A 27,327-nucleotide genomic window follows, 5' to 3' on the forward strand; every position below is an offset into this window, starting at 1 on the left:
TCATGATAATTAGCTGCTACCTTCCCATTCGTCACCATAATCGTACGAGTCCGTGTATTGCACTAAACAAACGGAACAGAGAGGAAGTGAATGAAGGGAAAACAAAAGCTCTAAACACGTTTATGTGGGCTTTCTGCCATCATGGGAGGTTGTTTTAGCTCCTCGCATGATGGAACAAGCGGGAGAGGAGAGAGCACAGATGGGACAGTGGGTTCAAGTAAGTATTATTTTTCCTTCTCGTTCATTAATTTCCTCGTATCCAACAACATTGAATGAACTTGTCGAGTCCGTCCGTGCTTTCGGCACTGCATTAGTACACGGTACGTACTGGCGGGGATCCGTACTGGCCCATGCAAGTTACACGACACCATTCACCACGAACAGAGTCTGTGTATATCACACTACTGCCGCAGCAGTACCGGCGTCGAATGTTCATGTTCTGAACATTGAACAGGAGCCCAAAATCTTATGAAAACCCTTTGAATACTAAAAGTAAGTTTAAGGGGGTCTTTGTAATCCACAGCACACCCACAGGTTTAGGGACTACACACAGTTCTGAGTGTGACCTCAAAAAAGTTGTTCTAACGAATGATTCAGATTAGCGTTTATCATATGAAAATCAAATGTATGATTTAATTTACACCAAGCCATGGAATGAGATCAGTTATCGGCAGATTGATAAGTAATAATATAAATTAGGCATGAATAGTGTTTAAATCTGCCGATTTTTTTTTTGTTTTCTTGAGAAAATCTCGCATTTTAGTCACTTTTCGCGTACACGATTTTCCCATTGGAGTGGCGGCTTTGATTCGCCCATCGTCGTAAGTAGAGAGCTTGCTAGCGCTGAGCCAGGGCGCGGTGTCCGCATACACGGAATGGCAATCGTAAATCACACAACACCCATAGCAACTCCCGCGACAGCAACCGCGAAGCTCTTCGCGGGCTCCGATCGGGCAGCCAATTCACTGAAACCAGGCATTGCAAGGTCCATTTCGTGTACCGTTCTTACCACATGCGCTTGCGTGAGGTCGATAAATCTTTCTTTCAAAAACTCAGAAAACATTTCAATTTTGAAAAAAGTGAAGTTTCAATACTGCCATATTTTGCGCAGTGTGGATTAAGTACAAAATACACCAAGGTCATGACAAATAAGGGCGAAATTTCAACTTAGCGTGCTGAACAGATCATCCTCCTCGGGCTACTGGCGGTGGTAGGTAGCAGACGCAAACCCGCGTACAGGAAGGCAAAAGTAGCTCAGGTTTGTGGTTCGAGCATGTTGTTTGACATACGGCCGTATTTCTTTTGAAAAGAATGATATCAATGCACCCCTGTCATAACTGATACAGCTAGCGATCATCGCGAATGGGTTCAGAAATTGAGCACTGTGTGCGTAGAAAACGATGTACATGCGCGAGAGCGCCATCTAGTGCTGAATGACGAATGCTAAAATGATTGATACTTTTGGGGTTACATGATACAGCATTTTAGCCTGATAATCTCACTCACACGTTTCACACAGCTTTTCTAGCCCCTAGCAGGATGCCGATGTCATTGCCATCCAATTAACACAGAAAGCACATGTAATACATACAATGTATTGATATCATCCTTATCTGATCGTCAGCATCATGATAATAATGATAATGCTGAGTCTGAGGCTTGGCACTTCAAACGCGCATGGAGTAGAATGTAAAGCAAGTTACCCAATGTTCGACATCCTAAATTGCGGAAGCAAAATAGCGTGCATGATCGGAACGCTTGCGCAGCAACCATCGTTCGAACGGCTGTGCTCATTGTTCGACATCGGGTGTCCTTGGTTCGACATTTGCGGCGTACCGCGCCGTTCACTCGCCCTGCCTATGTGAATGTATTAGTGCGTGTGCCACGAGCGGGCGAAATTGTATACATAGTACATCACACTACGAGAGCGAGATTCAACGCATACACAGCACGTTGCGATCGAACCATGGTGATACCACAAATTCTGGCACAGGTGGCATGCAAAATATAAATATCGCGTAAACGCTCAAGTTATCTCAGAAACGGCTGCCATTATGGCTGTAGGTGTACACGCTGTACAGATTCAATGCAGAGAAACGGACTAGTAACTTCAAAACTTGGAATGAAACAAGTTGTTCGACATCGGGTGTCCTCGGTTCGACATTTGCGGCGTACCGCGCCGTTCACTCGCCCTGCCTATGTGAATGTATTAGTGCGTGTGCCACGCGCGGGCGAAATTGTATACATAGTACATCACACTACGAGAGCGCGGTACTCCATGTACTCCACGCTGTGCGAGAGATTCAACGCATACACAGCACGTTGCGATCGAACCATGGTGATACCACAAATTCTGGCACAGGTGGCATGCAAAATATAAATATCGCGTAAACGCTCAAGTTATCTCAGAAACGGCTGCCATTATGGCTGTAGGTGTACACGCTGTACAGATTCAATGCAGAGAAACGGACTAGTAACTTCAAAACTTGGAATGAAACAAGTTGTTCGACATCGGGTGTCCTTGGTTCGACATTCGCGGCGTACCGCGCCGTTCACTCGCCCTGCCTATGTGAATGTATTAGTGCGTGTGCCACGCGCGGGCGAAATTGTATACATAGTACATCACACTACAAGAGCGCGGTACTCCATGTACTCCACGCTGTGCGAGAGATTCAACGCATACACAGCACGTTGCGATCTAACCATGGTGATACCACAAATTCTGGCACAGGTGGCATGCAAAATATAAATATCGCATAAACGCTCAAGTTATCTCAGAAACGGCTGCCATTATGGCTGTAGGTGTACACGCTGTACAGATTCAATGCAGAGAAACGGACTAGTAACTTCAAAACTTGGAATGAAACAAGTTGTTCGACATCGGGTGTCCTCGGTTCGACATTTGCGGCGTACCGCGCCGTTCACTCGCCCTGCCTATGTGAATGTATTAGTGCGTGTGCCACGCGCGGGCTAAATTGTATACATAGTACATCACACTACGAGAGCGCGGTACTCCATGTACTCCACGCTGTGCGAGAGATTCAACGCATACACAGCACGTTGTGATGGAACCATGGTGATACCACAAATTCTGGCACAGGTGGCATGCAAAATATAAATATCGCGTAAACGCTCAAGTTATCTCAGAAACGGCTGCCATTATGGCTGTAGGTGTACACGCTGTACAGATTCAATGCAGAGAAACGGACTAGTAACTTCAAAACTTGGAATGGAACAAGTCTATATGTATGTGTTGCCATGCAAAATTTCAAATTTCAAAATGTCATATCTTCCTTATTTCTTATCCAATTTTTTTGCCATTTTTGTATTGTTCTGTAACTAATATTTTTCTTTTCCTTTTAAAGTTTATTTATTTTTGGGGTGGATTTTCTCTTTAACTAAATGAGGTAGTATTTGCAGTAATACGAAGGGGTTAAAGTTACAACCATGTAAAGCCATAATTTGTTGTGTGTACAGAAAATGACGGTGTACAAATTGAAAGGTGTTGTAAATGTGTATTTTTATAAAATTCTACAATGTTCCTAATATTATCCCATCCTGTCACACTTATGTTAAGGAAAGGAGGTGGTATAAACCTGATAAATTACTTTCAAAGTGAAACTCTGAAGTCACATTGAAACTGAAACATCACAAGACAATGAATCAGTTAAGTGCCCTTGCTATTCATAATTGTGTCAGCAGCTTGTAGGGGACATACAAGAGCTTGGTTATTTTGCTCATCTCATTTTATTGTGCCTACTGTACATGTATTTTGCGAACTGGTAGAAATGAGACAGAAACTTTCATAAGTGGTACAATGTACATGTATCTCACGTTAACACACACACACACACACACACACACACACACACACACACAATAATTATGATTATAGGCGCCCCACCAAGATTAGTTTATAGTATGACAATCTTTGTACTTGCTTTATGACTTTGATATTTGATTTCATGGTTTTACTCCGTATGTGACTGGTACAATCAGAACCAAAATGCCATTTTGAAATTTATAAGAAAACACTTTTAATAACCCCCCAGCTTTACATGTACAAATGTGTGCATGTTGATGCTTTTGATTGTGAGGTGTAAAGCATCTGCAAACTCATCCATTTGTACAGTGTACACATACATTGTAAGTGGAGATGCAATGGTTATGACACTATGCACTGCTGTGAATGTACAGCGTACAGGTCTCGGCACCAGTCAAGATCTGAGAGTGGCATACAGTATACTGTCATATCGCAAGGTAGAGCAAACATTGCTTTTTCATTTTAGCCATATTTTGGTCAAGATATTGTTGTACTAATTGTGAAATTTGATTGCAGCAATATGAAAAGCTTTTAAGTTGCACTAGTTTTACAGCTGGTTTTTACAGTGTATATTGGCAACACAATTCAGAGGATCATTAGGTAAATATATTTGTCTCAAACTGGCAAGTTTTTGTATTTGTTTTTTTTTTCTGAATTTCAATATATGTGCAGATTTAAGATGTTTTTAGCTGTTTCATAAACATTTTTTTTTTCTCAAATATATACATTGTAAGATATTCAGTGAAATTCAGAAGGGCCACTACAATTTAATTATGACAAAATGGTAATATCTGTAGCAAAGTTCACCCAGGACTTGACTTGGTTTAAGGACAAGTTCACCATTACTAATAAGCATGCACAGTCACATATAGGGTATGGATTGAGTGAATGCTGCAATTTCGTCGAACATGTCAATGAAAGTTTCAGGAAAATTGGACAATCCCTACAAAAGTTATGAATTTTTAAAGTTTCATTGCCACCATTGCTGGATGAGAAGACTACTACAGTTTGTGATATCACATACGTAGAATGATATATTAAAAAGAAATTTATGTAAAAAATTCACCGTATCTAAAATTGTTTTTCTCACAGACAATGTACATAATAAAAGAACACTTGTCAAGCCTCTTTCAGAAGGGAGGGGTAATGGTATTTGTACTCTTAACATATCAGAAACAGGTTGAGGGAATGTGTACTAAACCCCCCCCCCCCCAAAAAAAAAAAATAAAAATAAAAATAAAAAAAAAAAAAAAGAATTTTGTGGGACTACCTTTATGTATGTCTTTGAATGGATTGTCCAAATTTTCCGAAACTTTCACTGATGTATTCTACTTATATTCCTGCATTTAGTCCATCTATGCCTAGTAAAGGTGAACTTGTCCTTTAACTAATTGTCAATGTTAATCTGGTGGATCCTAGCGTGCACATTTTACAATGTATGTTGCACTACAATTGTGTTACAACGCACACTGTACATGTAGTGTGTACCATGTATCCATTGAATACATATTGTACTTTATCATTATAAATGATTACATGTACTACATCGTTTATCATACAGTGTACAGTAGCTCATTTCTATGACATTAATGCGTGGGATACTCCTACATGTGAACATGTAACTAACACTCATGGCCTCACTAAATAACCACTGACATTTCTGTGAGGCCTTTATTTATATTTAATCACCATTAGCTTGCACTCTGTTCAGTGAGGGGTGACGCCTGTTGTTCATCCAGCCATTTGCAATGACTGTCTTCTCATGACGTCTAACCACAGGCAAAGACGTCATTATGACATGCCCCTATGGATGGGTTGTGACTTGGGCTTGGGTTGCAAGGTGTGACCAGCCTGATTTGAATCATATCATGCCCGTCGGATCTTGCTGGTACGCTTGCATGGCTCCCTGGTTTTGTGCAGTCCGCCACCGTCTTCGAGAAGGCCATTTCTGCTGTCGATCTCTGGGGCTGGCATTCCACGAAAGCATGATGATTTGCACCATGCTCAAGGGACAGATATCATTGAATTGTGCCATCATTAGGTACAAGGGTAGCCAATCACACAACTTGACAAATGGCGAATGCTATACATGTGGCATTGGTCATTATCGCAGACAACTTTTCGCACAGAATATTAACACAGGCACACACAGAAATGTAGTAAAAACTACAAAGTGTACAATTGGTCAAATGATGAATGTAGTGGTCGTTGTTGCTTACAACTTGTCATGAACATGAGTATACAGTGCGTACATGTACTACAAAGTATATGTTAACGTACTTTGTACAATGTATGTGTCATCCTGAACATCTGGGCCCTGTTCTATCAAAAGATAAAATCAATGTTAAATTCCCTTACTACACAGGCTGCCATAGACTTACAATTGAAATCAACTATATAATCAATTTTAACTTTTCATAAAACAGGGCCCAGACAACTTAATTTTAATTCACATTGCCACATGAACACTACAAACTGTATTTCATGCATGTGCTTCAACATTTTCAGATGGGATAAAAAGTACAGTAGCTGAGGTGCTGGAGCACTTTTTCTCTGCCATGTGTATTTCTTCATTATGAAACAAAACTTTGACACTCGGTTGCTAGGTTACCATGAAGAAATTATTGATTGATGACATGAGGCTATTTTACAAATGCTGCCCTACTCCCCCCCCCCCCCCCCCCCCCCATGGAAATATGCATTATTTATTTCTTTTATTGATTATCAAAGCAAATATGTATAATCACTATAAACAACAATGATAAACAAATTATATCTTTGGTTTTCGTATACAGAAATCAACCAGCCTGCCAACATTTTTGTGCAAGAATACATACAATGTATGTGCCCATAATGTCATCGTATACCCTATTCACCTGCATTGATGCATACAACAATTACCTGCATGTTTACATTTTTAATTCGACCGATACTCTGAATACTTTAATAGCACATTTCATCATGATATATTAAAACAAAAGGAAAGAAGGAACAGCCATTAACTATAAAAACACATCAAACGACAAAAAATAAGACCTGAGTCAGGGATATTTTTATATCCTCTTATAGAAATGCAAACATGAAAAGATAAATTATATATTTTATGCAAGTTTTCAGGAAGCTTCTAGCAGAACAAGGGAGAATTGTAGCAGTTCTGGTTCTACCTTGTAGATTCACACAAACATGCATAGCAAGTAGCAGTACGGGCTTATTGAGGCGAGATAAATACGGCTGGATGATTACAAAGTCATCAATGTTCTTCATTCCTACCTCTTGTGCCTGCGATGTTATTTCAGGTGCATACATGTGTACAGTAGATACCCTTCCTTGCCAGTCATATGTACAGTGTAATATGTCGTATTGCATTTGCAGTCTGTGGATGCTGTTTGGCGGTGTTATCTATTTGAGGATTTTATGTTATAATTACAAATTTTGCAAATTTCTATTTCAATTCATTTTCATATTTCTGAAGAAAATGTCATACACATAACAATACTGTAATATAAAAATTACAAAATGCCAATTAGGTGAACCCTTCGTTTGAATGTACAACTGTCTTGATATGAAAATAAACATAAAAGTCTGTTTACAATACTTCATACTGGACTGCAAATTTTGTATTCTTACAAAGTCAGAGAAATATCATGTGGCCTGTGTAAAAGCAAGCTTGTTTAGTTTTATATTCCAGGATAAAATCAGATATTAATAGGGAAATGTGGAGCATGGATATTATAGTTAGACATAGACCATACATAATTATGGGGAAATATTATAGAAAAGCAAACAAACAGACAAATGTTAAATGGGACCCTCAAAGTCAATTCTCATGACAAATTATATAAAATTCATTGGCATCCCAATGACGGAATACCATTTAACATTGCAACGCCAAAATGCAAATTTAATGTTGTATGAGACAACATTATTTTGTCTACCTAGCGTGTTCTATGTAGCACACGACCTTCGTGCTTGGCGAAAGACCATGTCAATGTACTCTGAATGTGATTGGCACGTTGCAAAAGTTAACCACCTGCAAAAATGTTTGCATACTGAAATATGTTGGCTTCTAAAGAAATGCTTTATAGCTCTTTACTTAGCAAAGCACTACCGAAAGTATGTGGGTTGAAATTGAACATAGGCTGCTGTACACTTAAGTGCAGCGTGGTATGATGGTGACTCATATCGCAAATGTATTTGTACACTAAATATGTCAGCATTTATCATACACTCCTGTCAGACTTGGCGTGTACTTGTACAGATTTGTACATGCCAAACCATTTGTATTGGTCATTTGGAGCTTCTGGAAATTGGTATTACATAACAAATCAAGGATTCTCAGGAAATTTGGGGGAACCTCACTCAGATGAACTTGTGCTGCACCATAGTACATGTATATGCTGGGCTGAGATCTTAATCACAGTGGTGTCTTTCATAACATATTTTGTCTGATTTCTTAAAGTTTGTCAGAAAAGAGAATCTCGTAGAACTAATACCCTTTTCATGCTAGTGACTCAGACATATTTTGTCTGATTTCTTAAAGTTTGAGAGAAAAGAGAATCCTTTATATAACTAATACCCCTTTCACGCTAGTGACTCTGGGGTCACCCACGAGATTTAATGGGGAATCAAACATGGAGCACACACAAAGAATTTCTTTCAGACTAGCGAATGAGCTCGCAGTTAAACATCAATTGCTCTTGTCTGCTCTTCTGCAGTGGAAGTACATGTTATGGCACATGCGTGAAATGACAAAAAATCTTCGTACAAAAAGATGCTTCACTAAAACCATAGAATTATGATTTCTCAGATTTGATGGTCCAAGAGTTTCAACCTCTTAAATAGACATCTGCGTGGCTTATTCGTCACAGTACTGACTTACTGGTTTGTTGTGTTGTGTACATTGTAGCTGCCACGCTGGATGGTCATATCATTCTTTGCTTGGATTGGAGCGCAGTAATTATTGCTTTAGACATGAGACACAAAAAAAGTGGAGCTAAAAGGGTTTTGCCCTGATGATTAATGCCAGATTTGTAGACAGGGTAGACAAGAGAAAGTATGTCCCAAAGCAGCTCTATGTAGTTACAGTTACCATGGTAACAAATGTCAGCACCACTTGCATTATGCATTATACCATCGAATCCAGATAGGCGCTGGTTGTACACAGTACCAAACAAATAATGAAGGTAACTCTGCAATAATGACCAATTTGTTCCACACTAAACTGGTGGCACTTAGTGAAATAGTCACCAAATAGAGGGAAACGAATATTAAAGCAAAGTTCTCCTTTGCTGATCAGAATCACCGGTTATGCTGCTGAAGCTGTATTTCAGTGAGTTACTGGTATCTTATCTTTCACCAGCTTTCTCCATTTGGTTTTTAGCTCACCTGAGCCAAAGGCTCAAGTGAGCTATTGCGATCGCCCTTCGTCCGGCGTCCGTCGTGCGTCGTGCGTCGTGCGTCGTCCGTCGTCCGTCGTCCGTCGTCCGTCGTCCGTCGTGCGTCGTGCGTAAACTTTTTACATTTTCATCTTCTTCTTGAAAACCCCATGACCGATTTTCATCAAACTTGGCAGGTAGCATCCCTAGGGGGTTAGGAACTCAATTTGTTAAAATGGGCACCATGCCCCACCCAGGGGGCCCCCAGGGGGGCCCAAACCCCCCAAAATTAAGGAATCTGTAAAAATCTTCTTCTCTAGAACCAGAAGTGATAGAGCGAAGTTAATACTATGAGTTAGTACATTGATGACTGTAGTTTCAAGTTTGTTCATGGCAGAATCAGGGGTGCCCCCCTTGGGACCCAGGGGAGGGGGGTGGGGAAGGGTTCTAATGGGGCCTAAATTGTACATTTTCATCTTCTTCTTGAGAACTCCATGACCCATTTTCACCAAACTTGGCAGGTAGCATCCCTAGGGGGTTAGGAACTCCATTTATTAAAATGGGCACCATGACCCACCCAGGGGGCCCCCAGGGGGCCCAAACCCCCCAAAATTAAGGAATCCGCAAAAACCTTCTTCTCTAGAACCAGAAGTGATAGAGCTAGGTTAATACTATGAGTTAGCACATTGATGACTGTAGTTTCAAGTTTGTTCATGGTAGAATCAGGGGTGCCCCCCTTGGGACCCAGGGGGGGGGGGTGGGGGTGAGGAGGGGTCCTAATGGGGCCTAAATTGTACATTTTTATCTTCTTCTTGAGAACCCCATGACCCACTTTCACCAAACTTGGCAGGTAGCATTCCTAGGGGGTTAGGATCTCAATTTGTTAAAATGGGCACCATGCCCTGCCCAGGGGGCCCCCAGGGGGCCCAAACCCCCCAAATGAAGGAATCTTTAAAAATCTTCTCTAGAATCAGAAGTTATAGAGCTGAGATAATACTATGAGTGAGTACATTAATGACTGTAGTTTCAAGTTTGTTCATAGGAGATCCAGGGGTGCCCCTCTTGGGGGTAGGGGGAGGGGGGTGGTTGGAAGGGTCCAAATGGGGGCCTGAATTGTACATTTTCATCTTCTTCCTGAAAACCTCATGATGGATTTTTGTCAAACTTGGCAGGTAGCATCCCTAGGTGGTCAGGATCTCAATTTATCAAACTGGGCACCATGCCCCACCCAGAGGGCCCCAGGGGACCCCAATTCCCCCAAATTAAGGAATCTTGAAAAAATTGGGCCCTTATTGTACATTTTCATCTTCCACTTGAGAATGCCTCGTCAAATTTTGGTAGAGCTGTGAATAATTTAGATTAGTGACTGCGTGAAAGGTGAACTTGCGATACTCAGGTGAGCGCTAGACCCGCGGGTCTCTTGTTATTTTTTCCTGTGGGGATGCAGTGTATATTGGGTTGCAAGTCATCTTTTTGTGTGAATGCTGCTTGAAATTTCATTGCATTTCACTGAATTTTGCTCTATTTTTATTTAATCTACAGAGCCTTTTGTAATTCATCCAGAATTTTTTCCTTCAATGAGATCACAATCAGCCTGTAACACTATAATAACAACTGAAAATCATATGAAAATATGGGCAAAAATTGGACAAAAAAAGAAAAAAATTGAAAGGTCAGTTTTCAACTGTTGAAATATTTGTGTCAGTATCTAAATTCTCCAATTTACAGTAAAGAATTGACACAAGCAAGCCTCAGATGTGTCCTTTTATGAAATGGAAAAAGAAATGAAAGTAAGTCACATTGTTTCGGATAAGTAATTCACAAATCACAATTTCTATTTTACAGTGCCTATAGGGCGGAACCAACCCTTGAAACCAGAGAAGCCAAAATGGAAGAGCGACGTTCCCCTGACGACGGGGCAACTACAGAGCAAGCGAGATGAGTTCTGGGAGACCGCCCCAGCCTACGAGGGACGGAAGGAGATTTGGGATGCCCTGCGAGGGGCGGCCTCCGCCCTGGAGTCCGGCGACCATGTCCTGGCTCAGGCCATCATCGACGGGGCCAATATATCATGTCCGAACGGTGAGTTAACCCCATTCCATTCCAAAGCATGATAGGATGACCATGTGTGTCATATCAGTGAAATCGATACTGCTGATGGCGCTACGAACCGATGCCTGCTTGCCAGGGACAACAAAGACTCACTTTCTAATTGAAATGAAAGCTAGTGTCATCTGAAATAGTTTTAAAAAGAGTGCCATATATGTACACACCAAAAGTATCTATATGTGGAAGGCATTTTTCAATCTTTCCTCTTCACATTTTGGGGGTAAAATCCTAGGCACAGTAAAGGTATCAGCATAACCAGTTATTAGAAGTAACAATGCCCTACTGTTACAGTACACAAAAGTGCATTTCAGTCAAATCAGAAAATGGTCAGCATTTAACCCATTGAGGACGTGCTGATTTTGCTACAACACACATTTTCCATAGACCCTGCCCGAGTATACTTGGGACTCGTCCTCATTGGGCTAAAATGCATCCATAGGCTAAGTTCTTGTGCCCATATCTATATGGCATTCATTGAAAAGTTTCCCACATGTACATTTGTAGACTGATATTGGGGAGGGTGGGGGAAGCAAAAATAGAAGTGATGTTGCAACCTCATTTCTCAGAATTTCAACTGCCAGCGAATCGTGACCCACATGTGCGCACACGTACCAGTGCTTCTCTGAACACTTCCCATGGGGACAATGTCGTGCCCTCGGCATTAACTGAAGGGTGATGGATGTCGAGCTTAGAGGATTGTCTGCAGTCTGTGAGGTGGGCAACGACCGACTTGGATCATTTTTATGTGTTCCGTTTGTTAAATGCTTCATGCATTCAAATTCAAGCATGACTGCTCTCAGAAATACACCCATACCTCTTTACAAAGTTTGTGTACATGACCTACAATGATCACATTCAGAGTTAAAGGTATTGTTTACCATTGGGAGTTTCAGTGATTTAAAAAATGTTAGAGTTAAAATCACATTTGATGCAAATGTGCAGGTCAGTTGTCTCACAAAACATCCTGCCATATAAAAATTTTGCAATAAAGCCTAAAATATAAGGAGATATCACTTTTTCTTAATAAACCATAACTGTGAACAGTTTATTCTAGAAACATATTTATTATAATTATTGTTCACATTTTGTATATTTAACAGTATTTACTTAATATTGATAATACTGATAAACATTTGTATATTGGTTGTTTCCGTCTCTTACTCATATTTTAGAACTATTTTGAAGTGCTCACTAAAATTGGGTCTTTGTTTCATCTGCAAATGGTTAATAATGTCTTTAAGTCATTCTCCTGATGAACAGTGACATCTCAACTTTGTTTGTCTGGAAACTATGAATATCAAAAGAAGTTTGATGACATTTTTGTTTTCTTGTATTGGGCTGAAGTAGTTTCTAAACATTACTGTACTAATTTTATGATCGGAGTCACCTTTACATGGCATTGCCTGGACATGTCAGTATGTAGAGCTGGTCTTTTGGGTAGAACTAGCTAATGTTTTCCGCCACCTACACTGTATGTACAAACAGCTCCATTCACTGGGATTTTATTGTTCATGTATTTATTCAAATAAGAAGCACATTAATGCTTTTAATAGTTAAAAATCTGGATAATATTTAAATTTAAGAACATACAAGTGTACTTGCATGTCAGTATTTGGAGCTCGTCTTTTGGTAGCAAATGTTTTCTGCCACCAGCTTCCTTCATCGGAATAGCATTGTTAGTTTCTTCATTCAAATAAAATGCACTTTACTGCATTATTAAAAATATGTATAATGTTTAAGAATATTGTATGCACTCATGGAATACAATGTCTTACTTTATCCGAATTTGCAACTGGGAGTAAATTTTGGGATTCTTCTGGTATGTGTAGGAGAGAGATGTATCCTTGATACTGTTTTGTACTGTGTATTATTCTTTAGAAAAAAAAAAATCATGATTTTACTGTGAGTGTGTGTGTGTGTGTGTGTGTGTGTGTGTGTGTGTGTTTTGTTTTCTTTCTTTTTTTCATATCCTTTGGGGTGGCCACTTAGACAGGTTTGACTGTACATTTATGTACTTCTAGGCTACTACAGAAAATCTAAATCATATTGTATTAGCCCAATATGATTCTGCAATGCTAACGTATGACTGACAGGGACTGATGTGTATTAAGTACAGCTGTAAGTGTAACATGCATTTTCACATAGCTGATGTGTATCAAATTACCTTCCAAACAGCCAACAGTTCTTGTATACATTTTACTGAACAATATAAACACATGAGTACAGCTGTATTTTTCAAATCATGCATTAACATATGATCTCTTGTGGCGATCAGTATTTGTATTTGTACTTTCACTTTCTATTTAACTCATACAAGAATCTAACTATAAAAAACAGTAATGAACATGTAGCAAGGCATCAAATCACAAAAAAAAAAATGGTTTAAAAATACCATTTGAACTTTTACTTTGCTTTGTCTGAACCTGATGCATACAAACTAGAATTTTTTAAACCCTCCAAGAAACCAAACCCTTTTGTTTATTACATGCTCATTGTCATTTAAATTAATGATGTCTGTATAGTTGTAGTGTACATTTCCTGGTGTTGAATGCATACAAGTACAACGTGTAGCGGCACATAGAATGTGCCAATGTGTTGACAAGTACAGTCTGAATTATACATTGTATAGCAGAAAATTATATGTCCATCAAGCCCTCCCCCAAAAAACCAACAACAAACAAACAAGCAAACAAACAAGACATAATTGCCTACAGAGTTTTTCGAAGGAAAGATGCAAAGCGTGAGAAAGCTTGGGATTTGTTTTGACTACACTTACACTCCAGTGGCAAACCCATCCTTTTAATTGCCTGTGTGTATGGAAAGTGTCTTCACAAGGGGTAGTGGAATCAATGCAGTGAATGACTGACGGTCTTTCCATTGTGTAACGTTCCAACAGATGTTATCGTTGATTTCAGCAACAGATGACTGGCGCCCCTGGCCTCTTCTTGTCTGGTCTGACCTGAGTGAGACTTTGCTTTCATGACTCGCGTGTGACACTGAGAATTGATAATCAAAATTAAATTTCATATGCAGTGTATTGTATATGCCATATGAGTATAATATGTACATTTTTTGTACACACACAGTAGATGTCTGTGGGTTTACAGACTTGGTTTATGAATACAAATCAAGTCTCACAGAAATAGCACTGGGCTCAATACCGAAATGCAGTTACAGTATTCTTGCTCTTTTGAATCAGCAGAGAGTAAGCAGATATTAAGTAATCACCCGATTTTGATGTTAAAGGCATGATTTACCATTTGCAGATGAAACAAAAACCCCTCTTTAGTGCTTCAAAATAGTTCTGAAATGTGACTTAGGAATAGAAACAACCAATTAAAAAATTTGAATCAGTATCATTAATGGTTAGTACAACATACAAAATATGAACAATAGTTGATAATAAAAATGTTTCTAGATTAAACTGTCTACAGCTTTGGTTTATTGAGAAAATTAGTGATATCTCCTTGTAAATACTCTAGGCATTATTGCAAAATTTTAACATGGGGGATGTGATGAGTGATACAACAGACCTACACATATGCATACAGTACAATGTGATATCTCGAATATTTTTTTTTATATCACTGCTCCCAGTGATAAACAGTACTGTATAAAAACCAAAGAGTCAAACGTCATTAAATAAATTACATGATCTGCAAATGCATGTTGACTTCCGTTATTTTTTAATGCGTTGTGTGCTCAGTATCACTTATAAAATGCATTCAGCCAAATGAATATCTGATTGTATAGTGCCATATACTCATATCATACATCTCATGTAATAATTTTTCTATTTATCTTCAGACCGTAACTCTACTTGGATATGTACAATATGTGTATGCCGACAAAAAACCTTCCAAACCCAGATTCTGCCAGTGACATCATCTGTCAATTATTGCTTTAAGCCATGGTAAACAAACAACATTGGAATGTATATTTCCCTAGACTGAGCATAATTTGCAAGTTTCAGTGTCACTATAATTCAGTATATCAGACATTGAAGGGAAACATGGAAGTTATGCCTGGTCTGATAGGGAAAGATGCACACCGTTGTCTTTTGGTAATCATATTAGTTCTTAAAGGGATGGTAAGTATTGGTTGACGTGAGAATTCAGCTTATAACTTTTTGCGAGATACTTAGAAACCACCTCATGAAATGTTGAAAGGCATACAATTCTAAGAGGAATTCAAACTTTATTTGATGAAAATCGGTTTTGAAGTAGCTGAGATATCCAAAAACAAAGTACAATTATGTAACACAAAGCGATCCTAATAAAAGGTGGGTCCCACGTTTTATTAGGATTGCTTTGTTTTGGAGATCTCAGCCATTTCAAAACCAGTTTTTATGTAGACTTTGAATTCCTCTTAGAATTATATGCTCTTTCATATTTCATTTATAAGAGGTTTCTCATTATCAAAAAAAAAAAAATGATTAAAAAAAAAAACAAACATTGGAAACCTCATGCCCCATCTCAACCGAAACTGTACCATCCATTTAAAGCAATGATTGACAGATGATGTCATTGACAGAATCTCGGTTTGGAGAGATCTTTGTGGGTGTGTCCAAGTGCAAAGTATGTGCAATCTGAAGGCTCCGGACAATTATTGAAATATTGTAATTATAAACTGCATGTATAAAATCACACATTTATATTTAGATATTCTTTTGGCCACGTGATTGATGATCAGGGTATTATGAATCGTTAAGTCAAACTGCATTTACACTGCATACTGTAGTTTCATGAATTGTTTCTCTCTTTTTCTACGATTTTTTTTCCTTCTCATTTACAAAGCAAAGCACAAGTTAGCAATGTCCTCATGCATTGTGTTGGCAGAGTAAATGAAGAAATAAAGCAGTTATTAAATCAAAACCAAATTAATTTCAGTCCAGTGGAATATTCCAGCCATGGTGTCACAATGTTCGTAGAGTATTGCTAGCTGTTGTTACGCTATACTCCAGTTGTGAAACAGTGATGCTGCGCACATTAAATACAGTACATGTATGTGCAGTGTTTGTGAACAATCTATCAAGGCACATCAGATATTTCTAGACCATGTCAGTAATTTCAGTTTTGTATGATGTGCAACCAGGGGAACATTCAGACGATGGTCATGGAAAAGTAGGGTGTGGTTTTGATTAAGCTGTCAAAATAGCACAAGTTTTATTACAGTGGATGTTGAATTTTTGTTGCACATACAAGTACAATGTAGTCAGTATTCTCACAGAAGCAGTGTGTGATTACATTGTATGTGGTGAGCACTGTACTACAGCTGAGACTGAGAGCCAGATCAGAGGCCATTTAGCAAGGTCATGAAACAGCACAATGTCGCCCATGCACGGGAAGGCACTTCATGGCGCTCGTCTAGAGATGCATGGAAAGTTCTCTTGTTTGAGATAGAAACCTACATTGTTGTACTAGTCTTCAAGCCTCTATTGTGCAAGCTCAGCTTGCAAGGTGTGATTTTTAAGGGTGGAGTCATTTCATAAATTGCATTTCAACGGTATTTGTTACACATGCAGCTTCAAAGGGAAATCCCCCAAATCAATCGTTTTACTATATCTAAATTTGTGGAAAATGTTATGAATAAATGCGATTGTGTCTGTAAAGAAGGCTTTCTTTGTATGATCTACTGTTTATTTGGATATTCTACTACACTGCTCAAAGTTGGTGTGCACAGGGGGCAATTCAAATAATGGGTATCCATGTCTCCTGAGAAATTTATTGAATTCACATATTGTATAGTGAACTGCCACTGACATTGTATAATGTACATTGTATATCAAATGAAGTGAACATGTACACAGAATGATGTACACTTGTACATTTGACCTCAGCCTGACCTGGCGTGTCTGTCACAGACATTTACATTTTCTTGGAGATATTGTACACGTACCCCTTGTAACAGCTTTGAAACTGCAAAATTTTCTACTTTTTGCCTTGAATTTCAAGGTTCACTCACATGTAGAAATGTGTGTATGTTTTTGTAATATTTTGTGATTTTTCTTCACAATCAAAAATAGAAATAAGGATTTTTTTTTCTTAAAGTAGGTTTTTCATGCTTGACATGTGCAATTTTCCCACAGATTTTAAACCAAATTGTGAATTTTTACTACAGAACATGTATGATTTGTATGTACACTGCACACCATGTTTCGGCATGAGTCTGTCCTGTGCAGAGTTTTTGCAACCCTTATATAGACTTCAACAGAGAGCAACGTACTTGTACTCACATGATATGTACAATTTATGTTGGTGCTTGCACTTCAGATTGAGTTCAGAAAATTCTGATTTTGCTAGATACTGGGAGAACAAAGTTTATTCTCTCCGAAGTTTGGAAGTTACACAGTCGTATGATGGGAGTATTGCTGGTATCCTAATGCAGAGACTCCAACTCTCCCGCTTTCGACGGGAGATCTCCCGCTGAAAGCCCATTTTTGCAGAATCTCCCGTTCTCCCGCCTGAAATGATTTCTTACTTAATTTCATTGTATGTTGAAAAATAAGCCTTAGATAGCACGAGAGAGCATCTACATTGTTTGTAGAACTCTAGACCGCAAGGAACTTCGTGCTCGGCGCACATCAATTTGAGTCTCCCGTTTGCTAGGGGTTTCAGGCGGGATCTGAGAATCGCTGGATCTGAGAATCTCCCGATCAGAAGGTGCTTAGGGTTGGAGTCTCTGCTAATGTTACTGCTTCTTCTTTTGTTTTTCTTCTTTTTTCCCTTATTTTCACCCACTTTGGTGGATGCAGCGATATTACTGTTTGAATGTGGGTATCCCTGTGGAACAGATTTTAGGAAATACGACATTCAACTAGTTGTACAATTACAAGTAGCTTTGCATCCGAAATAAATGTGGTGCGATCCTTCATGCAGTATGCACATGCCAGGATTGTGAGTCATCACTACACAGAACATTCATTCAGAGCCAGTGCACACATTTAGTGTCAAGAAAACTGTCATGGGATATAAACTTGAGATGTTTGCATTTTTTTTTTCATTTAAATTCTACAAATGTACAATCATATCAAAGGAAAAATTAAAGAAGGAAAGGAACAATATTATAGAGCTATGTGTGCAGAAGTTGAGATATGAACTGTTTTTAAGACTAACAATCTAGTGATACAGCTGTACTTTTTTTTTTATATTTTCTGTAGTATTGCAGGATAATAATGCTTTAAAGTTCTCTGAAATGTGTAGTTGAATTTTTTATTCCGTTTGGTAATGTGTGTATGTTTAATCTACCAGAATACATACACATGTATGTGGTCTTTTGTTTTGTTTTGTTTTATTTTTGAAACTACATGTAAACAGCATGGTTATGTTGTTATACCATTTGAGCGGCCTTGATGTGGCTGATGTAGAATATGTCCTACATTAATTTTGTAGATCCCATTTACTATGCCTCTCCCCTTCTAAACTCTTGGTTAAGTGCAAGTCCATGTAACCCTGTATGACATTTTAAAATGTATGATGGCTCTACCATCTGGTATGTTTTTGGCTACAAAATGTATGTTTACCACATGGTAATGTACGGGATGTATATGCTTTCTTCCTTGAAAATAAGGAAGATATTGTGTGTGAATGAGAAAATGGTTTCTGTAATTTGATTTGACAACAGTATGGTTATAGTGTGTAATGTTTGTTCTTCCTTTTTTTTTCCCCCAAAATATGGGTTTTTTTTCCTAAAAAATATGTTTTTGCCATGTATCCGTCCATATTTGTGTTTTGGTGTGCAGAGGTTGGCAGGTATCAATGATGATAATAATAAAAATAATAAATATAATGGTAATAATAATAATATTAATAATAATAATAATTATAATAACAATAGTAATAGTAATAATAATGATAATAATTAATAGTAATAATAATGATAATAATAATAATAGTAATAATGATAATAATAATAATAATATTATGATAATAATAATACTACTGATAACAATAATAACAATAATAATAATAATAATACTAACAATAACAACAACAACAATAATAATAATAACAATAATAATGATTATAATAGAAAGATTCTCATAAAAGCACTCATTCTACCTAAAAAGATACTCATGTCATTGTTGATTCATATCCTCCCTGCAGGTGCCCTAACGGACTGCTACGATGAGCTTGGCAATCGCTACACTCTACCCGTCTACACCCTCAGTGCGCCCGTCAACATGGTCGAGGAGACAAGTGACATTGATGTCATTGACCCGGAGCCGCCAGCAGAGGGCGGCACAGAACTGACTGTCAAATTCCGCCTGTCCACAGGCAAGGAAATCAAACTAACTGTGCGATCCACGGACACGATGTACCAGGTAAAGAAGCGCATTCATGCCTCGGAGAGCATGGAGCCCTCGCGGCAACGGTTTTACTTCGGTGGCAAACTGCTCACGGACAAGACACGAATAGAGGAGGCTAAGCTAATGAAAGGATATGTCGTGCAAGTGATAATCAGTCCGCCGAACCCAGCACCTGTGGATGGTTGACCCCTGCAGTGTTTCGGCTCCAGCCCTGGTCCATGCAACTGGCAAGTCCAGTTCTATGAAAAACAAATCATCAGAATATACTTTATGAATGATTTATATTTCTCATTCTTTCTTTACCATCAGTTTCACTTCAAGTTCAGTTTACTTCTTTTTCCTTTTTTCCTTCTTTTTTTTTTTTTTTTTGATGAATGAACTGGCCTAGTAACCAGCTCTTTTACCTGTTCACTGTCTATCTTTATTGCCTTACATTCGTCTTTGATGGTTATGTACAAATTTCAAATGTAGATTCTTATTTCAGCCTAAGTTTTCAAAGTAACATGTCAATTGAGACATGCCTGTTTTAAGTTTGTTGTACCTTTATATTCACACTCTGAATGGGTGGGAATGTGTAAATGCCACAGTTGTGGAAGATGTCATAAAAGAAGGTACATTGTGCGTGAGCACAGTGTACTGTAATGCACATACGACAGCCATGCGGTTTGAGTGGGACTAACTGCAGAGATTACTATAGGTAAGAAAAAAAAAGCAATATTTATTGAAAGGTGAAGTGTTGATGACGGGAAATGAGTAGAATTTAAGACTGTGCTTATTAGTTTGCATCACTTGTAGGCTTTCAGCATCATAGACATATACAGTAAAGTACAGCTTAGATATCTTATTGTTATTCATACATGTGTGTTATCATTCCCAGAAAAAAATTTCATGTTGCACTGATAATCAATGACCACATTTTGGAAATATTTTCTGATGTGGAAAGTTTTGTGTACTTCACTCAATTTGACAAGAGTGAAGAGATGAAAACTTGAAAATTTTTCAATTTTAATATTCTATTATGTTTACATAGATTTATACAATTACTAATCAAATGTATACAGTCACCAAAATTACAAAGTTAATACAACATCCATCCTACCTATGAAATATAATATGACAATTTCTGCACCTGGTATTAGTTTAACTGTCTCAAATTGTTTATTTTCGGATGCTGACCAGTCAGGGTCCAAGAGGATAAATGGCATACACTTGCTATAGATATATTTGTACATTCATTGCAGGAATATACCCTACATTTTAAAGGCACCAATTCAGTTAAAGAAACCAACCTAATTGACTTTAAAATTGAATTTTGCCCTAAAATGTTTCATTGGACAAATACCCATATTTTATATACATATTCTTGAATTTAGGGACCAGCAAAATGAAGCAAAATTCCACCAAATACTGACTGGAGTATGTGCATATCAACCTGTGCAGGTGTACCTACACAAAATTAGTGTGTGAGGTCATTTTGATAATGATGATGATGATGGTGGTGGTGATGATGATGATGGTAATGGTATTTATATGAGAATTATTGTGATTTTAGTTGTTATCATCATCACCATCATCGTGCATGTAACTATTGTTTCGTGATGAAAAACATCAAATCACAAGTTTGATTAGTAAGAACTTTGGCCTTTTATTTCAATAGCATTGCCCCTCTTTTAGCTTTCTATAAACGCTTAAAACTGGTATGCATAAACTGGTTGAACAAAAATGTATTTATTGTCTAGAGTGTTGTGAAAGAAAAGATAATTATTGCATAAATTCTTACAGTTGTATCTAAAGAATATACACCAGCTCTAAAATAAATCTGACTTACTTTGAATCGTGGATTTGATTGATCTGTACACTCAGACAAGTAATCTCAGAGGGACATCAACCCATGAAATTATATTTGTGTTCAAGCTATGTACATGTACTAGCATCATTCAGGTGTTTCATCTTAGGGAAGAAATGATCGACCAGTTGTATACTTTTTTTCACAACCTAATTGAAATCATTGGCCCTATGTGAAACTTCATTACTATCAACACTGTCAGACTGTATGCAGTATTCATGCCATACAGTCTGTATCATTCTATGAGATGTTAAAGGGACTCTTTAAAATACGCAACTTCAAGATAACCACAGAGACACACGAAGTTTACATGTTGCATTCTTCAGTGCTAAAGTACTTCTGTCTGTGCCTGCAATATAAACATTTTTATGTAAATGCTCGTACATTGTACATGCCTTTACCTCATCCCAATACAACTCAGCTCGTTGTTCAAGTATTTTGTCAACAGTTCTTATGAAGCCTTTTGAACCCCCAAATTTACTTTATTTTATTTTTACCACATTAAGTTGGAATTTCTGGAGTGCCTTTGTCAAGTTTGTCAATTTCAGTTTTGTACATGTACATGGTCTATGTGATGATACCACTATGCACTTATCACTGCAGCCAATCATACACCCGCCCGCTGGCTTTATGCACAAAATGTAGAGTGATACACATTCTCCTTTCTGTGGAATACAGGCAATTTACGCTTGCACTGCAATTTATTTTAAAAAAAATTTAAGAATATTGTGTGATTCATATGTGGGTAGAAAAACCACTGGAGTCAAGATGGGGAATGTTGTGTGCATTCCTCTATTATGCCATCATCTTCAAGAGCATGGTAAGTGGTTTTTGAAGTCTACGTATGAGGATTTCAGTATCTCGTAGTGAAGGGGTTAAACTTAATGTGTGGTTCGTTCCCAATGTCAGACCAACATGGTTCCATGTGATCAGTACGTTAGCAATGGCTGTTGTGTGATTCACAGGCCATCACTGCACGCACCGAAGCTGATAAGGAGCCCTCTGAGTTACTGTACACTGCACGCACAGCAGACCGCTACAAATAATTAGTGCAGTTTACAACATGCCGGCTGAACACATCACCCTGACTTTTCGCATCTGTCAGAATCTACGTGGCAGCATGTTGTGAATCTTAAACACCATTGAGTGTCAGAGGGAGAACAGATAAATTCATTTAAGCTTACAGGCATGTGGAAATGACACAAAATAGTGTGAAGAACAGTGACACATCTTCTCATGATCATCATTGTGTTTTTAGCCGATGAAAAAGACACTTCATTTTACTCAGCAGGTGTTGTAAATTTTAAATGTTGCAAATGCAGATTAATGTATTATTTATATTCTTATAAGTTTTAGATACACATATGTATACATGTATCCAAGTGTACATTCCATGGATTATTCAAATGTTAGATTACAAATCCCTATTTCCCATAATTGATATCAATTCCTGCATTCCGTCCCATCAATTATTTAGGAGTGCATCTCGTGTACGTGTGGATGCGCCTTGTGTGTCTGTTGGGACCGGGTTATAGCATGCCCTGTTTGATGAATGGTATTTAATTCCAACTGTACATCCCTCATACATGTACTGGTCTGCAGTTGACAGTGATGTTGTTCAGAAGGTTACGTAATCCTCTTGTCTTATCCTACAGTGCAGACACTGTTGTGCGTGATACAGTGCACGGCATTTTCCCGATAGCAGTAACACCCCTGGGACCCTCCTTGCATAATGTTTGTTTGTATTCATGTGAGGCTTGTAATCAGCCGCTGATATGTAGCATGTGGATCAGGTCACCCAATAAAGGGTAAGTGGAATCAATGATATGTATGTTGTTACTTCTGGTAAAGCATGTACGGTACAAGTGTACAGTTGTACATTGTATTGTTTTCTTGATGAGGCTGTGTGAGAAACGTGGTGGAAGTGTTGAGGGAATAGTAATTTGTCGTTTGTTAAGAAAGATGTACACAAGGTGATGTAGGATAATAGCCAGAATCTGATTTCTTTTTCTTTTCTTTCTAATGGCATGAATTTCCAGGGGGGTCTGCCATCTGTCATTTCAGTAAAAATGGCCATCCTCATACATTGTATATTGCTAGCAATTGATAACTGGCAATTCCAACAAGATCAAAGCAAAAACTACCTGAATTAATAATTCTTACTGTTTGTAATGATTGTGCAGTTGTATATGCATAAATTTGAAGATCTGTAAATGGTTCATTTCTTGATATATTTTCCTATCTGTCTTGCTATATAATTATCTGTTTGTTTATCCTCGTTTATACATCTGTCTAACTTTCTGTACTTTCTCTGTCTTTCCCATCTCTCTGTCACACAATACTTTATCTATAGATCATATCTATATATCTATCATTCTGTACTATTCCCTATATATCTGTCATATCCATATTTTTCTTTCTGTGCTATTTCTCTATTTCTCGATGCTATATATATATCTTTCTGTACTATTTCCCCATATATCTTTCATATCTATGTATCTATCTTTCTGTACTATTTCTCTATCTCTCATATTTACATATCTCTCTTTCTGTACTATTTTTCTGTCTCTCATCTTCATATCTATCTTTCTGTACTATTTCTCTATTTCTCGATGCTATATATCTATCTGTCTGTACTATTTCCCTATATATCTTTCATATCTATGTATCTATCTTTCTTTACTATTTCTCTATCTCTCATATCTTCATATCTATATTTCTGTGTTATTTCTCTATCTCTCATATTTAAATATATCTCTCTTTCTGTACTATTTCTCTATCTCTCATATCTACCCTATTCATCTCTTTTTCTGTACTCTTTCACCATCTCTTATATTTTGACAGTCTGTCAGGTGGCAACATGCATGAGCTGAAATTAAATTCACCATGCAAAACTTAATTAGTGCTGACAAAACAACTATGATAACCAAGCCCTAAGTGTTATGCACTATTTATGATGATTCAATGTGGCGATGTTGCACACCAGTACGCAAGCTCTGTGGTCTGTACAGTGATATTTGCATCAGGAGCATATTACAATTTTGTTATGCTTGTCTTTTATCAAAAGTGAAACCCTCCAGTTGAAATGGCTTGAGCTGAAATACATTTCCGAGAATGCATGCTGGAAGGAATAATACTCTGCCTTCCTTGCTGTCTCACAAACTGGATAACTAGCATCAAAACTTGTAATCACACTTGTTGCAGGAGTTTATGTTGCTATGCAGATATATATATATATATATATATATATATATGTAAACATGTTGAGATTTAACGTATTGGCTCCACGCAGAAATGAAGAAACTAATTGGTAATGCATTTTTGGCCAATAAAGCATGAGTTTATTTGACTCAAATTTTCGGCGTCCTACGTCATTGTCAAGACTCCTGAAAAAGGCGTAGGACACCGAAAATTTGAGTCGAATAAACTCATGCTTAATTGGCCAAAAATGCATTACCAGTTTGTTTCTTCAGATATATATATAATATATATATATATATATATATATGGGTCATGATGAGAGAAAAGGGCCCTTAGTGCTGTTGCACACAAATGCCATAAAACAGCACAGAAGTTTGACAAACCAATACGCGCAAAAAAGATCAGCTAACCAGCAGCACGCACATGCATAGATGCGTCAAAAAGTGGCAGGATTTGGCCAAAACATGTTTTTTTTAATGTCTTAATGGGGCATGTAGGAGTGGAATTTCAGAAAACAGTTTGCATATCTAAGAACGTCGGAGTTCATTCTACAATGTGGAGGTGAAAACTCTTTTTCTGTATTTTATGCACTAAGGGCCTTTCCTCACGTCATGGCCCATTTATACGAACTTGACTTTGAGCCTAACATATTCCACCATATGTAATGTTCTTGTGAAGTTTTCATTTGTGTGAAGACCCTTGTGCATCAAGACCCTGATCAATTATGAAAAGCTTAATTTTCATAAAAGATGTCATGTCATGATGATAATTGCATATTCTGTCTTGTTTAAGGAAAATAGAAAAAAAAATATTCTGTCATGTTTGTGATGATCAATATAGAGATTTGAAATAGAAATGAAGACTGGATTTTGATTTGTTGAATGCAGTTAGTAGATTTATTTTTGTGTTAATTTTGCGCTGTAAACCCAAACCATCAAAGTCACAATTATCCTTGGAATCCCTCCTTTTCCACATTATATTGGGGTTTTGTCTGCCTAAGGTTAGCCATCTGAAAATTTCTAGTGGTCCAAGTGAATTGAACTATTGTTTTTCCCTACATAATATAATATATATATATATATATATATATATATATATATATATATACTATATATATATATATATATATATATATATATATATATATTATATATCATATCTGTATATATACCCTTATGTTCCTCAGTGGTTACGGAGAAATTATTCACAATAGTTTCCAAATTGCATTTGATTGCTATAGATAGAGGTGGATTGTGCATTGCATCTCTCTTTGAAATGCTTTTAAGATCCCAGAAAATCAACAAGAAGAAAGAAGTTTGCCTCCTGTAGCACAACCCCTGAAGCACAACCACTTCTCCCCCCCCCCCCCCCTCCACCACCACCATTCAAAGAGCCAGAGTTGGTGTAGGTTCATCCTTTGTACCATACAAAGTGTGCTCATGTAATTGGATGCTTCGTACTCGCTTCGTATGCCATCCAGTTATTTCAAGTTGTGAAAATCACAACAACAACAAAAAAACAAACTTTTAAGTAGAACAGATCTAAACCGAAACTGCACAAGTGGCATGACACAATGATGTAGGTTTATGATACCTCACAATCCCTGGGCAGCGATATTAAGTTTTGGCAACTCTGTTTTTCAGCAAACACAACCACTTCTCCCCCCCCCCACCCCCCCCCCCCACCCCCCAACCACCACCACCATCACAACACAATTGTTGTCTTGCATGCCTTGAACACAATGACAGAAACTTGAATAAATTACTGTGGTTCTGAAATTCAAAACAACAACAACAACAACAAAAACCTTTAAACAACGGCAGTGACCCGTTCATAACTGAAACGAGTCGATGACTATCATTAAAACTTGAAGTGTACTCACAGGTAGCAAGACTCGAAGGTGAAGGGATGCATTTATCTCTTTTACACATTCAACCAATCATATGAGTGGATGCTTGTGTTCACTATATGTGGCAGCACTGTGACAAAGCTGAATATTGAAAAGACTCTGGACTTTCCATTGGAGGTCCCAAGTTCAAATCCTGTTGAGTGCCTAAGTTCTTGGACAAAATGTTTTTAACCCCCCATATCCCTCTCTAACTGGGTTTATGAATTGGCGCCTGCTGGCAATGCTGGGGTAATAGTCAAGGCAGTAAGTGCCCTCTGATAGAACAGTAGCAACACTGAATAGACCACCAGGGTAACCTCAATGAAGAGGACCACACTAGTAATAATAGTAATGATATCGCTGATGATAGATAATGATAATGATGATAATGATAATAATAATAATAGTAATAATAATAATAATAATAATAATAATAATAATAATGATAATGATAATGATTATAATTGTAATAATGATAACAATAATGTTACATTTATGCAATTATTTTTATAAGTAGTTGTGGTAGCAGTATTTATTTCATGTCTAGCATGTACAAGTGTGTATTATCCCCTTCCTGCCACTTCATAGGGAAGGCTGCGTGGAAGAGGTGGGTTTCAATTACAGAAGTGTGAATGACATCATTGGCAGAGATAACGAAAGTGAATGGGGCGTAGTACAGGTGGAAATACTAGCTTGTCTAGCAGGTGCATAGACTCCACAGACTCAGAGCATTACCGAGTTTACTCATGAAGTAGAGTGGCAAAACCTTTGAAAGAG

General features: G+C 37.8%; 1 protein-coding gene across 1 annotated transcript; it reads left to right on the top strand.

The window, feature by feature from the left end:
* The first annotated feature begins 48 nt into the window (after nucleotides 1-48).
* Nucleotides 49-23,787, top strand: LOC139720216 (ubiquitin domain-containing protein 2-like). The gene is made up of 3 exons (XM_071631577.1): nucleotides 49-217; nucleotides 11,044-11,280; nucleotides 19,413-23,787. Exons 1-3 carry the CDS (start codon nucleotides 142-144, stop codon nucleotides 19,799-19,801), a joined length of 702 nt encoding a protein of 233 aa, XP_071487678.1. The 5' UTR covers nucleotides 49-141; the 3' UTR covers nucleotides 19,802-23,787.
* The last annotated feature ends 3,540 nt before the right edge of the window (nucleotides 23,788-27,327 follow it).

The sequence above is a fragment of the Diadema antillarum genome, unplaced genomic scaffold (genome assembly GCF_040938485.1).
Source record: "Diadema antillarum isolate AM-2024a unplaced genomic scaffold, OU_Dant_1.0 scf00000123, whole genome shotgun sequence".
In the NCBI taxonomy this organism is placed as follows: Eukaryota; Metazoa; Echinodermata; class Echinoidea; order Diadematoida; family Diadematidae; genus Diadema; species Diadema antillarum.

Excerpts from the sequence above, each read along its gene's own strand:
- LOC139720216 (XM_071631577.1), top strand. The coding sequence starts at position 142 with ATGGGAGGTTGTTTTAGCTCCTCGCATGATGGAACAAGCGGGAGAGGA. Across the intron at positions 218-11,043 it reads AGATGGGACAGTGGGTTCAA|TGCCTATAGGGCGGAACCAA; the intron begins GTAAGTATTATT and ends TCTATTTTACAG. Across the intron at positions 11,281-19,412 it reads CAATATATCATGTCCGAACG|GTGCCCTAACGGACTGCTAC; the intron begins GTGAGTTAACCC and ends TCCTCCCTGCAG.